Source organism: Culex pipiens, chromosome 2 (genome assembly GCF_016801865.2).
Source record: "Culex pipiens pallens isolate TS chromosome 2, TS_CPP_V2, whole genome shotgun sequence".
Classification (NCBI taxonomy): domain Eukaryota; kingdom Metazoa; phylum Arthropoda; class Insecta; order Diptera; family Culicidae; genus Culex; species Culex pipiens.
Genome location: NC_068938.1, coordinates 139,021,191 through 139,038,727, shown reverse-complemented (window position 1 = coordinate 139,038,727; position 17,537 = coordinate 139,021,191). Strand labels below are relative to the sequence as shown.

General features: G+C 36.2%; 1 protein-coding gene and 1 pseudogene across 1 annotated transcript; both read right to left on the bottom strand.

Moving 5' to 3' along the window:
- Nucleotides 1-13,926, bottom strand: part of LOC120428315 (caspase-1-like) — a 44,653-nt pseudogene extending 30,727 nt beyond the window's left edge.
- A 2,129-nt stretch (nt 13,927-16,055) lies between these two features.
- Nucleotides 16,056-17,187, bottom strand: LOC128092998 (caspase-1-like). The gene is made up of 3 exons (XM_052708326.1): nt 16,841-17,187; nt 16,422-16,760; nt 16,056-16,293 (listed from the first exon to the last, which is right to left on the bottom strand). The coding sequence occupies exons 1-3, from the start codon at nt 17,142-17,144 to the stop codon at nt 16,226-16,228; spliced, it is 711 nt and encodes a 236-aa protein (XP_052564286.1). The 5' UTR covers nt 17,145-17,187; the 3' UTR covers nt 16,056-16,225.
- Nucleotides 17,188-17,537: the final 350 nt, after the last annotated feature.

The following is a 17,537-nucleotide window of genomic DNA, read 5'->3' as shown; positions in this document are numbered from 1 at the left end:
TCCGAAAGTTCAACAAAAACAATATACCTAATGTTGTTTTCTATTCAATCATTGCTGGAATTCAAAAGAAATTCAAATAATCATCAGGTTATGAAATGAAGGTAGTTACGTTTCGATAAATAAATTTAAAAAGCATACTGATTTTTGTTATAATTAAAGCCGTCGCAAATACTTTTTGCAGAATATTGTTACACTCTCAAAAATTAGGGGTAGGCGTGGCTGAATGGTTACGCTGTTCGCTTTGTAAGCGGAAGGTTCTGGGTTCGATTCCCATCTACCCCTATCGAGAAATTATGGAAAGAAGGAATAATTCTGAACACTTGAATATTGAACGAAAAATTCATTAGCTCGCGGCGGGGTTCGATCCCCCGTCCTTTGGGTCAGCAGACAAAAATGCTAACCACCAGACCATCGAGGCTTAGTTGTCTAGAAGGATTAAGAATGCTATAAGAATCCAAGAAACTTGATTGGAATCTGTGTGAACCTAAGAACAGGAAAATGCAATATTGAATGCAAGTTGAATTCAAGGACACTGGTTGCATAATTGTTAGGCGAATATTGAACTTTCAACACGACCAGAATTCACCACAAAAAGCTTGGTGAACCGAATTGGAAAGCTTCCAAAAATGAATCCAAGAACATACGAAGAATTAAGGACTATAAATAGATTTGACCGGCCGCATCACTTACCACGGTGAATCCTGGCTTCACACCCATCTTACTAACACCCTCAAACCTCACGTGATACTTTGTCGAAGACGCAGCTGATTTAGCGGTCTTCATCACTCAAGTATCGGACTAAAATTCCTATCCACTTCCCCCGTGTCTTACCACTGGTCGTGGCCGGCGCTGTGATTGGCTAGCATGATAGGGACATTTGAAAGTTGCGAAGTGGTGATGATTGGTTCCTACTCTTCATCTGTGGTCCACGGAGCAATTCTTGGAGGTCCTGGTCAATAACAGAGTAGCAACTACGGGTAGACACCAATGCTATGCTATGCTAATATTGTTACACTCTCAAAAATTACCTAGCAGAGTTACAAAAAACATGAAATTTAAAAATGAAAAATTTTGTTCTAAATTAAAAAATGATTCTCTTGGGATAATACAGATTCGAAATGTACATTAACTTCCCTTAAAATGACATGTTCCATTTTTTTTACAGTTGAGTGTTGAAAAATTGCAAAGTTTTAATTTTTTATGTATTTTTTCAATAAAAATACCTTCTTTCGAAATTTTGAGTACGCCATCAAATCGGGCGTCCAATTTTACATAAAAGTCAGGTTGCAAATTATTGAAAAACACGTCTTCATTCGCATGTTCAAAAATGAAAGAGGTCGTACCGCCCTTCCGTCATGAGATATGGAAAAATGGAACACGGATTCATGGTCAGGGACAAAAGTTACTCCTTAGGACGAAGTTTTACGAAAATCGAAGAGGGGTCGGGGCAACTTTTCCGATTTCGTGTGAGTTGGTAGAAAATTACCCAGCAGTGTTATGATTTTATGATTTTATGATTTTATGATTTTATGATTTTATGATTTTATGATTTTATGATTTTATGATTTTATGATTTTATGATTTTATGATTTTATGATTTTATGATTTTATGATTTTATGATTTTATGATTTATTTGTGAAACAGTCTTTAACAAATTCTCAGTGACATTTTTTTTTGTGGTAGGTTGCATACCTAAAACTTATCAACATGCAAAAAGAAACAAAAAAAAGTTTGTCAAAACAAATTAAAACTGAAACAAGTTCTACTTTACATACCTTCAAGAAATCTAACTCATAAAACCCATCAAATTTGCATACAAATCGCTTTGTCCACTAATGCAATCGTCATTCCATTGCCAGAGCCGCTCGCCCCAAACGTCCAGCGTGAATCATCTTTATGTTTGCTCGGTCCTGGGCGCAGCTTTTAAGATAACAGACAACGGACGGAACGCGGACTCATAATCAAGCTCATAATTGAGACGCCAACAGCTTCATTCATCAGCAGCTGCTGGTCCGCTTGTACTTGGACGTCCAACAAATCCAAACAAACAAAAACAGAAGAAAAAAAAACTGGTCTGAAAAGAAAACAAAAAGCTGCATCACGGAACAAAAAAAGTTTTTTAATTGAGCAATTAATTTGATAAGAAGAAATTTATTTACAAAGCTGGAAAATAAGTTTGTATCCATTAGAAGGGAGAGAGTGAGTCGGGAAGATACCGTAGAGAACCACCACCAGAATGAGAAGTAACTTTGAAGGTTCGCTATTCATGGTGAAGCGAAAAAAAATCCCCGCTGGACCAAAGCCCCAGAACTTGCTGACGGGATGATAAGGGATGCAGCAGCGGTCGGTGGACCAAAGATGGACCAACTGGGAAATATATAGACACAAAGTCCGAATGAGTTTAGCACAAAAATCCGAACCAACCCGCGCGGCAATCAGCTCAGGAAAGACAAAAAAGTTCCCAAACAGAACTGAATTAAAACTTTTGGAAAACATTTGTTTTATATTTTGAAAGTTTCCTTTTTTTTTTCGTTGCTGCCGCTTCAGACTTTGCCAGATCTTGGCGATTAATTTATTGACTTCTATATTGGTTTTGTTCTTTATAAACTGTACGGAGCTAAGACAGAACAGGTGGTGCAAATGCTTTTCCGGGAAAAGTCGGTGGAAACAGCCCAACTGGAAGCAAGTTTTGTCTTTATCAGAAAACTTGTTCAAAAAAGTTGTGTATTGCAGCTTGGGACAATGCATCGGAATTGCAAGTTCACATTTTTCTGTTGCAAGAAAGTAAATGATTGCAGAATTTATTTTTTATTCAATCGAATAAGAGTTTATTTTAGCTTAATAATGTTATCGTGTAATTAAATGAATAGTAATCGGACGGTTTTAAATTCCATTAAAACAAAAGGTTTTCAGAAAAAATTCTAAAAATTCTATAAACATCTATTTTTTATTGCTAGATAAAAAATAAGTACAGATTCGAAGAACAACCAATCAACCCACCATTTCTACAATTCTACAGCGCACACGTGTTGGGGTGTGGGAGTTGATTCCAGGATAAAAGTTCCATTTTTGCTGGATTTTAATCACTCCCATGAATGCGGAACTAATCCTTCAACAATGGAGCAACTGCTCGTCGTTGCACAGCAAGAATAGAACAAACCCGGTCGGCGGAGGAGAAGGTGGTGAAGAGTTTTCAATATTCCGCTCACAATTCAGCACTCCTGCCGAGCGATTAATGTCAATGGAACATATTTTTTTGTACTTCCTGATGAATTTTCACTTTTCCGTCCATTGAACCGATGTGTTGTGGCCAAGGGGTGAGATGATTTGCAGTAGGGATGATCAGAAGGAAATTTGCATAAATTTAATATTTCGTTAAATGTCATTTTTTAAATGTTCAATCATGTCTAGTGACGTACAAAATCCGTCAAAATTAAAGAAATTGGTACATTCCAACCAACAATCCTTAAGGACCGTAATGGCCTTCGGAAGTGAAGCAACGCTCGAATATCAAATTGAGTGTAATGCCGGTTGGCAAGTTGTCAACGGATGAGGACAACGACGCGAGAGTCGTCTGCCTGTCAGCAAAGCCCGCAGGAGATCTCGTGGAGAGAACGGAAATGGTATTTGAATAGGACATAAAATCATAACGATAAAGAATGGAATTGGAACAGAGAGTCATTAGCAGTGGGGACGGAGAAGTGCAGCAACGGGAAGAAACGTCGACAAGATGATGGTCCTAAGCATTACCGGAGCGATGTGCTACGTTGCAATCCTGGGAATGCTGGAGCAGTGAAGTATTTGGGTTAGCAATTTGTCAGCCATTTTTATGATTCTTGAATTTGATTGATTTGATTGTTCATTTTCAGTAAATTTGAAGGTGGTTAATTTCGTGGAATAGAGGAATTGATTCAAATTGGTCAAATTCAAGTTCAAAAGTGTACTCAGTTGACCTGGAATGACTCGTATCATTTTCGTTGAAATATTAGAAACATCTCAAAGACCTAGTGAACTCCTCATAACCACATTCTAGACAAGAAAATCCATCCGCAGACACGGTTGACGCCAAGGATTAGCGTTTGAAAAAGGATTAGGCACTGTCTACTGTCAGCGCGGAGCGAAAACGATTCCTTCGAGCAAGAGTGGCATAATGATCATGCAAATCATTGTCCCCAATGCTGCTGGTTGGCACGGAAAGTCTCCATCTTTACCTGGCATAATTCATGACATTTAAAGTCATCCTTGAACGCAACCGTTCATTGTTTGCGCAAACACCTTTGTCGGGTTCGGCTTTATTTTATTTCAATGTCATCGATTTTTGTCGAACGAACATTTTACCACCTTCACCAGAGCAAAATCCTGAATTTGTTTTTGGCAAACCAAATCGCGTAGCGCAAAAAGGAAAAGAACCGAATTTGCATTACAAACAAACGCCCATGCCCTAAAACAACAGCCTAATCCACTCAATTCGCGTGACAAGACTTTTCGGGGGAAACACCCACAACAGGATCGTGACGAAACGTCTTTTTTAGCTTTAGCTTTTTCGGTGCGTTTTGTTTGCCACATTGTTTCCTTCGAGGAAAAAGGTTCAAGTTCAAGGGCGACCAAAGTTAGTTCGAAACGTAGGGTTATTTGTATCAACCCAATTTGGTTTAGTAATTCATTTCATTTATTTTATTATTTGAGCATTAGCACTCAAACATGATTGAAAAGAAGATCTCCTAAAACATAATAATGAAATTGAATGATTTTTTATGATTGATATTTTTATTATTCATGGTAAAAGGGTCATCCTGAGATGACGTATCCCTGTCAAAACTAATAAATCACAAAAACTAGTAGGTAAAGTGACATTACTAAAAAATATAATGTTAAATAAAGAAAACAAAAATCTTCTAGGCGAACACCAGGGACGTATTTTACATTCTTGTCTGCCATAATGTGTTCTTGAACGGTTTTCAAAACATTTGCCTAATTCACTTCTGAATCTAAAAGGCAGGATGTTGTTAAACGGTTCTAACAACAGTTACCAAACCCGGTTCAGAATCTCATAGTATTTATCACTCAATACAGTCTAGACTCGATTAACAGACTCCTCGAAGATCCGAAGTGCCGATTATCGAAGAATGATTACCCGAAGATTTTGGACATCGGATAATAAAGCCATGACCAAAAAATGTTTTTGTTTTCTTTCAATTCATGTATTTCGTTATTTAAGCATTACTTGTGTGAAGTTACTATCATAAGCTGAGATGAGGACTTCCTTTCAACAGCTGATTAATTCAAAGTTGTGAACAGAATTTGCGGATGCTTACAGAATCAAATAAATCTACTATAGGAAAAAAAGTTACAAAATAACCTTCGAAATAGTTTGTTCTCTCTCTCTCTCTCTCTTTCAACAAAAAAGTCGAATTCAAATTTGAATGATTTATTGCACGTTGTAACACCAATTGCGTTTTCTGAAGATTTCATTACCGTAAACTGGGGTCAATCGGGACACATGGGGCGAATTGGGACAGCAGTTTTAACCATGTTGCAGCAAAATATTTTGATTTTTCTGGTTGGTTTCGGTTAGAATAGACTCAGGCCAACAAAATGTGTACATCCATTTCCAAATTTAAAAGCTTTAAGTGCTCTAGAAACTGCTGTCCCTATTCAGACTGTAGTCCCGATTCACCCAAGATTACGGTACCGCCATTTTAACCGACATCTTGATTTAAAAAATTCTAAATCACTATAGAGTACCCAAGTAACATTTTTTTCCAGGAGTACTACAAGAGCTCTTCAAGATAGCTACAGCATAGCAGTTTGGACCGCGGTAGGATAAAATTCTCTTCAAAACTTCTTCAGGAGTTTGGAAGAGTACTTGAAGAGAATTTTATCCTACCGCGGTCCAAACTGCTATGCTGTAGCTATCTTGAAGAGCTCTTGTAGAACTCCTGGAAAAAAATGTTACTTGGGTAGTGTTTGGATAATATTTAGGGTGATGCCGTCAATAATTTTCAAGGAAATTGATCATCACTAAAAATTGTTTTGCATTTTGATCAATTTTAGGAATTTCTGAACCAATATGAATCTACTGATTATCGTCATTGTCGTGCTATCTTGTCGCACGTCGATTTCGGGCCAAATTGAGTTAAGGGGTTACATACATGAAAATCGGCAGAGGTTGGTATGAGCAGACATTTAAACTTTTTTTAAATCTGTGATCAGACTATTTAAATATACATTGTCATCTATTAAAAAACCAAATTTGAAGACATTTGGTTGTATCATTGCCGAGATATAGCTATTTTAATTTAGCAGTTTCAAAAAACGGGTGTCACGATATCTCAACATTGCTTTGACCAAATCGGCTCAAAATTGTGATGAAGACTCGTTAAACCGGTCCCGTGTGCATGACGAAGGCCGAAAGTTTGACAGACTGCTTTGCGCATGACAAAATTTTGGGCTTAAATCGTCTTTTACTCAGCTTAATCGATTTCAATCCTGAGTTATTCAATAAAAACCAAAAAAAAACAAGTTTCAAACGTGCTATCTCGACACACCCTAAAAAATGCTGTAAATGCGACAACTGTCCAAAGGGATCTTAGGTTAGAACGCGCTTGACACACGTACATGTCCGACTTCTGTAAATATTTATAGTTATAACTCGTGACTCCAGCAACCTAATTCAATAAAACTTCGGGACAATGCACTGAATGGTCAACCAAACAAAACGTGTTGGTTATTGTTTACATTGCGTGCACTCGGTTTTGTTTATTGAAGGTCAAACATTAAAACGCATTTTTTCTCGAAAGGTCAAAAAGCGACGTGCGACTAGATAGCACGACATCGTAGTTTTTTCATTAATAAACTTTTTTTAACTGATCATTCAGCCATTTTGTTGGATATAAAATTAGAGCGTCCAATTTCTCGGGGTTACAGAATTCCCGGGAACCGGGAAATTTTAAAAAAAATTCCCGGAAAATCCCGTGAATTCCCGGGAAATTTGAAATTTACCGAAAATTATTCTGATCCTGCTTCTGATTTTATTTTAACAACTTTAATGTTTAAAATGAGTTTCAAAAAACAAATAAAAAACAAAATTTGAAAGTAATCTTAAGTGCAATAAGCTTGAAACAATTTAAAGTACATTCATCTGTGGTTATAATAATATTAAATATGTTTGAGTAAATCCAGAAATATTCTAGGTTTTCAAGAATGTTTGTTGTACAGTACCGACAAAAAAATGTAACATTTTAATTTTTGAAACGAAATTTGCAAACCGAATGTACTGCTGAATAGTGCATTTTTCATGCACTTTGCATTGAAGTCTTGGAATTCTGGCTTGTTATTTTAATTTTTATATTTTTATGTTTTTTTTTTTGGCCAGAAATTGTTAAGGGTGATCAGCAACCAAGAAGGTTGTTATCTTCTTATTCCAAAATTGTCGAACTTACACACAGCTAAAAAAGTAGTAATCCAACTGCGTGTAAAAGGCCTGGGTGTAAAATAAATATTACATTATTTTATGTAATTTTATGTGATTTTGCACCCTGAAATATGTAGCCCATCAGTATGGGAAACCTACTTGACCGAAATGTCAAGCTCATATATGCGTTTATCCTTTCAACTTTCATTGGTCTGATGGCCAAGTGGGCTAAGGCGCCAGCTCTTACTGGTGGTGTTGGGTTTGAATCCCGTCGGTTGCAACTTTTTTTTGTGTTTGCAAAAAATTGTACATGCAGTGTGTAATATTAAGTGTTTATATTGCCGAAGGTGATTGCATGCTTTTGCATGCGATTTTACCATCAGATTTTTTGCTGTGGCAGTAACAATCTGACTGTCAAAATAATCAAACTTTGTTGTAAATAATTCTGTAGACTGTACTTTGGGGGATGAATAAAAAATATATATCGACAGATCCCGTAGTTTTGAAGATACAAAAACTGGCATAACAAATATCTCGGTGCAAAAATCTCTGGTTGATGTGCACCGTTTATATCTTATTTTCAAATGATATAACAATTTTCGTCAAAAAAAAGGATACCAGAAATAAAATCGTTATTTTAATTCCATAATATAGTATTTTTTGCTGCCCAACAAATAAGCAAGATCTATTCCTAGTTGTGAATGCATCAAAAATAAATATTAACTGAAAAAACCTTGAACTGAAATTTAAAGACTAGCTGATTAGCTGATATAAACAGTAGATGGAAATGAATAAAATCAAGTTAGGTTCTCTAATTATTTTTTTGTAAATTTTCAAAACATTGGTGCCAAAAAGTTAGGATAATGTATGCTCCGCTTGAATTTCGGGAATTATTTTTTTATTTCCGGGAATTCCCAGGACGGGAATTTGGGCGCTCTATATAAAACACTTACAAAATAGTGCAAATCTTGTTGGTACAAATTCCCAGCTCCAGTTCCCTCTCTAACCCATTCGCAACGAACCCTAGGAGGACACTCTCGTGAACCTGTGCACGCGCGTCCCTTTATCTATCGATAGAGTGTATAATTAATGGGCGCCACCGCATGGCGGTCACAACCTGGAACATAAAAACAACCATGCGAGTCGTCGAATATGCTACCGTGTGCAGTAACTCCACCACCCATGTTCCACCAGCATCACCATCATCTGCTGACTGTGGCCCAGAACACGTGGCCAGCGAACTGGTGAGGATGAGGACGTGCCGTTTTTGGCTGATATGCACGCACCCGGGATTTGCACAGCAAGTATCTGGGTCAATATTTATTTTTAATCCTATTTTTTATGTTGACATCAGGGCTGTGGAGTCGGAGTCGGAGTCGGAGCCGGAGTCGGTGGAGTCGGGTCTTTTTGGGGACCTGGAGTCGGAGTCGGAGTTGGAGTCGTCAAAACTCGAACAGCTGGAGTCGGAGTCGGAGCCGGAGTCGGCTAAATTTTATGAGCTGGAGTCGGAGTCGGAGTCGGAGCCGAAGATTTCTGATAACCCGGAGTCGGAGTTGGAGCCGGAGTTATCTTAAATTCAACAAAAAATATGTTTTTTTTATTGTTCAGTATTTCCTATATAACAGCTTAATTTACAAAACAACTTATATTTTTAATTGATTTATCAGATGCCGTTATGTATTTGAAGCTTTTTATTGTGATTGAATGTAGTATCATAATTCAAAAAATATTGGTTATGTAGTCAGACTATATTTACGTTCCCTTTCAATTCAAATTTGACCAAATTTCATCCAGCTATTTCTGAAAAAAGTACACACAAAGTCATCTTTTACCCCGATAGCGAATGTCTTAGAGGTTTTAAGTTAAATCATTTTTTAGGAAAAAATTACGAGGTACATAAAAAGATTATAAATAGTAATCACTGTTTTTGCAGATCGAAAAAGAGTCACTGACAGTTTAACTTTTGTAACAAATAATCAACGATAATAACAATAATAATACAAGAAAATCAAAGTGTTGCATTTAAAATAATTTAAACTAACAAAAAATGTGAAAAGAAGTTGCAACAAATTTGAAATAATCATTGATTGTTGATGTTGATGTTGATTTAAGGTTAACTATTTTGATATCGTTGCAATTTATCCTTGAACAAATCTCAAGAATTCAGTACAAAAATGAACTAATAAAAAATGTATAGAACAAAATATAGGATTTTAATTTATTTTTCAAATATTATAAATAAAAAACACAGAATCAAAATATTATCAACTGGTACGAATTTTCTCATACTGTATGTCTTACGCCAATATGACGGAAGGTGATAATCATTGCAAATCAATGTACCTTAAAAAAAATGAAATATTTGTGACCTAGAAAATATTTTACTTCGACGTCGTCGTGCTATCTTGTCGCACCCGCCATTTTGACGTTCCGAGAAAAACGCGTTTTAATGTTTGACCTTGAATATTCAAAAACGAGAGCACACAATGTAAACAATAACAAACACGTTTTGTTTGACTCGCCATTCTGTGCATTGTCCCAAAGTTCGGTTGAAGTTGGTTGCTGGAGTCCCGAGTTATAATTACAAATGTTTACGGTAGTCTAGCTTGTACGTGTGACAAACGCATCCTGACTTTCCTGGCCTGAAATCCCTTTGGCCTTTTGTCGCACTTACATCAATTTTCATGGAGTGACAAGATAGCACGACAAGATTGAAACTACTTTCATATGTAAAGTGACAAAAATGCACGGAGTTTTTTCGGTTTTTGTTGAATATCTCAGAATTGAAATCGAATTTTGGGGATCTGTGAAGGTCAAAAGGTGAGGCATTGTGAGCTGCACAAAATGGCGTTCTTAACTCAATTTGGCCCAAAATGCACGTACGACAAGTTAGCACGATGGCGACGACTTGTGGATATTTGTTTTTTATTATATTTTAAGTTTTTTTTATATATTTTGATGGAGGTGCAAGATCATCCATTAAGCTTCGTTTTGGGTGAAGATTCACGAAGTATCGTGCCCCCCTTTTTAAAGTATATAAAATTTTAAAATTAAAATAAATAAAAAAATTCCAGGTTAAAATATTTTCCATGTCACAGATATTTGAAAAGGACATCTTAAGCTTCCTTTCCACGAAGAAATTGTTTAGATACATTGATTTGCAATAATAATCTCATTCAGCCATGGCCAGGTTAAAATATTTTCCATGTTACAGATATTTGAAAAGGACATCTTAAGCTTACGTTTCGTTTAAAATTGTCATTTAAAAAACAAGGTGCCTGTCATTGTGCTTCTTACAAATGTCAGCCTGAAATTGAGCAAATTGAATTTTAATGTTCAATAGATCATTAAGGCTAGATTTCTTTTAGTTATTCATTCAAAAATAACAATTTGATATTTAAATTTATTAGCTTTGAAAAAAATATTTTCAAATTTGAGGTTAAGCAAGTAAATCCAAATTTACTTACAAAACTGTTCTTTTCAAAATGCCTCTGAAACTGAAGATATTTTTTGATTTCTGTTTCCATAACGTATAAAACTTGTAACCTAGAAACTTTTTTCCGTTTATTTACTTTATTTTACTTAACTTATTTTTCTTAAGAAAAAAATGACGCTTAGAGAGTATTTAAATAATCCTATTTATCAATATTTTAAAAATAATTAACTAATAATAGTTAACTAACTTTTGAAACATTTAAAAACATTTGGAGTCGGAGTCGGAGTCGGAGCCAACCATTTGTTGAAAGCTGGAGTCGGAGTCGGAGTCGGAATCGGCTAGAGTTGGTAGGCCGGAGTCGGAGTCGGAGTCGGAGCCAACCATTTGTTCAAAGCCGGAGCCGGAGTTGGAGTCGGAGTCAGCTAATCTGAGAAAGCCGGAGTCGGAGTCGGAGTCGGAGTCGTTTGAAATATGACCCGACTCCGCAGCCCTGGTTGACATTCCGTTTATATGTGGCGTGCGGTTGAGATATACCAACGGACGGTCCGTAGGGAACGGACCATCAGAGACACGCAATCCAACCCTGACGACGACGGTCCTCGTTGGGGCTCTTAATAAGAAAACTTTTGGTCCCAGAGATTAATCTCGCGCTGAATCATTAAAATTTTAAAGCTCCGCTTCGTTCGCTTTGCCGATATATAGGAAGGCGATAAATGCAAAGTGTCACATTAACATTTTCTCTCATTATTCCTTATCTGGTACTCTTCCCGAAATATCACCTCTTTTGAATCTTCTTCTTCGTTTTTCTTTTGCGTTCCATTGCTTTTCGACAGTTCTTTACGTCGTCTAGCTACCGCTGTTTTTTTATAAATTTCTCCACGAAATTAACAGTTTCTCAATTAATTGTTGTCAAACTAAAAAGTTACCAACCACCGGGGGTTGAGTGTAGTTGCAAACACCATTAATGGTTTACAACATAAGTAAAACATTTCATCATGTTTTTTCTAAAAACAAAATTGTTTTTTTTTTAAGAATATAAAAATAAATAATCTGAGGTAAAATTCCCAAACAAATAATTATTTTGCGATTTCACGCAGAATCCATCCTGTCCATGCTACGATCTTAGTTAATTTTCCGCTCATTTTCAGGGAGGAAATAAAACTACCAACAAAGTTCCCATTCCATCGATGATCCGCGGGATGCACATCGGGGAGTATTTGCCAGCACTCACAAACACACGCACACGCTCAAACACACAAACATACACACTAATCGCCCGAAGGTCGTTAAAACTCGACGCCATGGCATGGCTGAGGCTTTTCTTGTGCGATTTTAATTACGCTCCTCCATTTTGCCTTTTGTGCCAAATTGAGATTAGAACGCAATTATGTGCAACTCACAATGCCTTACTTTTTAACCTTGAAGATCCTCAAAATTCGATTTCAATCCTGAGATATTCAACAAAAATCGAAAAAAATCTCCGTGCATTGTTATCACTCTTCATATGCAAGAAGTTTCGATCTTGTCGTGCTGTCTTGACACAGCCTGAAAATTGATGTAAGTGTGACAAATGGCCAAAGGGATTTCAGGTCAGAACGCGTTTGACACACGTACAAGTCCGACTACCGTAAACATTTGTAATTATAACTCCGAACTCCGGCAACCAAATTCAACCAAACTTTGGGACAATGCCCATAATGGTCAACCAAACACCACGCGACAAGAAAGCACGACAACGTCGAACTGAGACAATTTTAATCGTTGATGTGGGTATGTTTTGTGATATAGTTGAATTGAGTTTTTATTTGTTTAATCATTTTCAATCATTTTTGGTTATTTTTATATCCTTATTTTTTATATCAAAATACAACTGTTTGGTAAACGTCGAATAAAAGCTCGGAATTTGCTTAAGCCCTTTACTTGTTTCACGTTTTGCTACGGCATTGTTGGTTTGAATTAAAATGTCAAAAATGGAACAGGGTTTTGCTTCCAACCGCTCAATGACGTTGCCCAACTCCTGAATCAACCAGCTTCCATGCTTGCGATATGCTTTACATCCTAAAAAGATAAAGAACTTTATTAGAAGTCTAATCAACTGAAAACAATTTGAAAGCCATTTTCCTGCATTGAAAATCCCCTCCCCCTTCCCTCGATTTTGGTCAGTACTCTCGGAACAGATCGTATAATAATGGTCAGCTCTCAACTCACCATAATGTGAACTCATCAATACTAACAAATCAGCATGCTCCGGATGAGTAATGTTTTCAGCTTGTGAAGCTATGAAATCAACTTGAGTACAACTTGATCCGTTGTTTATGACATGCAGTTTCACACCCGATTCCGTATCTTCTCCGCGACATGCTTGCACTATGAATATTTTAGGCTTTTCTTTCATAGAAGGGAGATTGATTGGTTTACACTTATCAATAAGATCATACAAGCGATAGTGTTTGTCGCGTGCCGCTATTTCATCATTCATACCGCCGTGAGTAAGGATCACAACTACTAGGCAATCCGTATAATAAAGATCTTTGTCATTGTCCACTGAAAATACAAAAAAACGGGATGTAAACAAAAATACAGCAACTTCGTAGGAAACCGACAACATGAAGCAAATAGGAACAACAATTTGAATAGTAGTACATTTTAAAAGTACTGGTTCAATTCATGTGAAAACCAAGTCCCAATTCACCCCGTGTATCTCGATTTGAACTAGCACGCACATTTGGTAATTTCTTCAAAAATTTGCTCCTCATCGTAATCATTACACTGTTTGATATCCTCCGGACAGAATCCCAACTTTGGTAATGTTTCGCGTAGTCTAATGACATCTTTATCAGTTCCGTCTCTTCTTGCTAGACGTAGTTTACCATCAAATTCAAAATGGTTAAATATGATAACCTTTCCCCGTTTTGTCCCGTTCATGGTGTATTTTGCAGACAGCGGTGTGGGCAGCAACGTTTTCTCCGAGCTTGAAGATTTAACCAACTCAGGATCTGAGCCGACGTCACCGTTTCGTTTTCTCTTCAAGTCAGGCACAACGCTCTCGATATCCGGAATTTGTGAAGGGTCCATTGCAAACGGTTTCAATCACTTTTGAATATTACCAAAAAAAAGCTGTGCTGCTCACAACTAGAAGAGCAGAACTAAAATACAAAAAATAGAACCACGCTACGGCTTAGCACTTATCACGCACTTTTAATGGCAGTAAAAGCCACAGTAAAAAAATAAATGTTATAGTTCATCCCAAATGTGTAAATAGTTTCAATATGTCTCCAAATTAACACGATGAAAATTATATCAAATGCATTATTCTCGCTATAATGTTGTACAGTGCCTAAACTCATTTTGGCCAACTGATCAATGGTAATAATTTCCATAAACTGATAACGCTGCTACATGGTTTCGCAGAAGTACTATGTATTCATATTAAAAATATACACTGATTAAAAGTCCAGTTCGTAGAATCAGAACAAATGAAGTGAACTGAGATTACTTGGTCACGACTACGGCTACCAACTCTTGCTGAGCAAAAATCCGTACACTTTGCCGATATGCCCCATTAGGGTGTAATATGGTTGTATGGAAAAAATAAAGTTGTCCAAATTTAACAAGCACAGCAATTTTTCAGTTCCTTTTGGGGTCCTAAACAACTCCCCAAAGTTTGGGAACGATTGGTTTAGTCCTCGCTTTGCGCAATGCGATTCAATTTTCCATATAAATTTGCATGGAAAAAAAACTTTTTTTTGGATTTCGATATTTATAAAATCCACGTTTCACGCTGTACTAAAACCGGATTCATATTCGGATGCTCTGGAATGTGCTCTACAACTTTCCCCAAGAGAGTATGGTGCTAACTTGCTCCTAAAAAAAGATACCGTAAAACGGGGTGACTTTGATAGGTTTGCGATTTTTCCACAAAATGAACAGTTCAATTAAAATACGTACGGAATGGTTTGGAATCATACTGCCCGTGGTAGAGAAGTGTTCAAAGTACCTCAAAAAGAACTTTTCATAAAATTTTGAAAAGTTCAAAAAGTTAGTTTACTATAGTTAAGAAAATATTGATGAAAGTAATTATTTTAAACTTCCCAAAGTGTCATAATTTTCTCAATGAACATGATTTTGAATCGGAAAACGGAATGCATTTTTGAATTCTTTGGACAATTTTCCACTAGGAGAAGGATTAATAAGTTTGTAAATCATAAATAACATGTGTTTTTGAAACGCAATCTCAAAAAATCTCCAGATTTATATGCATTTTCAGTAGAACAAATTTTATACAAAATGTGAAAACTTGTGATTCTTGCTTCGAATTCAGTATAAAATGCAATATAAATCGATAATTTCATAAACAAAACCAGTTTTACCAACTTTCAGACAAAATTCCGACTTTTTAACAATTTTACCCAAAATTTATATGTATTTTGTTAAAAAGCTTATAAACTTAGTTAACTAATCATAAACATTGATTTTTTTCTTAAAAACTATATCAGCTACTTTAGTGATGGTACATTTAACGTACAAAAAAAATTTGAACATCTTAAATATGATTTTAACATGGAAAACTATGACTATCAAAGTCACCCCGGAATATAAACTAAGAATTTTTAACGTAACTATTTTTCTAAACATTATTGAAAAAAACTTTTTTTCCGAAATAGTGCATGGACTTTGTGTGGCCTACCCCAGTACATGTTTTAAAAATAATAATCTTGAGTAAAACCATACCTATTGAAGAATATTCCAGAAACAAATTGAAATCCTATCAAAGTCACCCCGGTTTACGGTACAGCGTGTTCAAAACTCGTCTAAAACGTGTTTTTGCTCGAAAATCACGTTAAGACGAGTTTTGTCTTATCCATATCCATATATTCGGGACGGATCAGATTGAAAGCTTTCAACGCTGTTAGGGTAGCAAATTAAATTAATTTTACCGATTACAAATCTTTGATTACATTATTTTTATATTTTCTTTCATGGATATAAACATTCAAAGCCTTGATTATTGAAAATTTACTTCATTTATCATTTTAGGATTAGGTATTTATTATTGTGACAACAAAACTATAAAAACTTTTTCTTTCAGCCGCACTCTTATCGAATACATATATTATCGGAGATAAGTTACAACCAAAATCAAACGATGATAACAGTGTATGAATTGTTTTAACGCCTGCTTTCTAGTATCTAGTTCTAGAATCTAGTAGTTCATGCCTCAATACTCTTAATTTTGAACATCGAAAAACATTTGCCGAGTTAAAGTCGAGTAAAAGCTAGAGATTTTCTGCGGACCACACTGTCCTTGTTTTGACACGGCGTTATTGGTTTTTATTACAATGTCGAAAATGGAGTGCATTTTGCGGTCACATTTCTAAATAACACTGCACAAATGTTGAATGAACCAGCTTCCTCGAACAGTGGATCTATAAGAGACATGATCTGAAAAGAATTGTTAGGTATTACTCATATTATCATTATTTTTGTTTTTCGAGGTCAAAAGAGATCTTCGACATCGTCCGGTCTGCTTGCTAGTGTTAATTAAACAACATTTAATCGATTCAACTAACCATAATGTGAACTCATCATTATAAGCAAATCGGCATACTCTGGATAGGTAAATGTGTGCGTTTGTGAACCCAAATTGTCCTCTTGTGTACAACTTAAGCCATGATTGTTTACGACATATAGGTTGACACCCGAATCTTCCCTGTCCCCACGACATGCCTGTACGATGAATATCTTAGGCTTTCCTGCCATTGACGGAAGAGCCAATGGAGTAAATTGGTCGATGAGATCGTACAAATGATATAACTGATCGCTTGCCATCAAAGCATCGCCTTGTCTTCCGTGAGTTAAAATCACAACCATAAGACAGTCTGCATCGTAAAGCTCTTTATCATCATCCACTGAAAATTAAAGTAAAACAAGAATTATAAAAATACTAATCTGGAAAAGCATAACGAACGTTTGCACATTCAACACTTACACTTTGACACTTCCTCATAAATTTGATCCTTGGTGTAATTTTTACACTCTTTGATATCACGCTGTAGGAATCCCAGCTTTGGCAATGTTTCAAATAGTTTTTTGACATCTTCATCAGAGCCACGTCGTGGAGATTCACCGGCACATTCAACTTGATTAAATATAAGCACCTTTCCACTTTTTGTCCCATTCATCGCGTATGTTGTCGATTTCAGTCCATTCGAAGTGGGCAAAATGTCATCACTTCTTTTTCTTTTGAGATCAGCAACTACGGTATCAATTTCCGGAAGTTGTGTGGGGTTCATTACGAACGGTAAGAATCACTTTTGAATACACAAACAAAAATGTAACAGAAAGATATCTGGCCAAAATCAGAATCTGATAAGACATAAGGTTCAAAAATCTAGTGCTAATCTAATCTGTTTCATAGTTGGATAATTCTCCGCCAACTCACACAGCAGTTGCCCGACACGAATGGTTGAAGGGTTGATTTCTCTAAATTAATTACGCCGACGCGTTGAGTTAGGCTGTCCAAAACGTTCTGAATTTATTGTATTCGAAAAGTCCCCCAGAACCTCACACATGAGGTGCTGAGGTATTGCTTATTGAGCATTAATCGAGCTACATGCTTTAATCGCGGTGAAAGGATAAAAGAAAGTTTTGCTTTGTTTGCAGTACTGTTGTCGGCTGTGCTGACG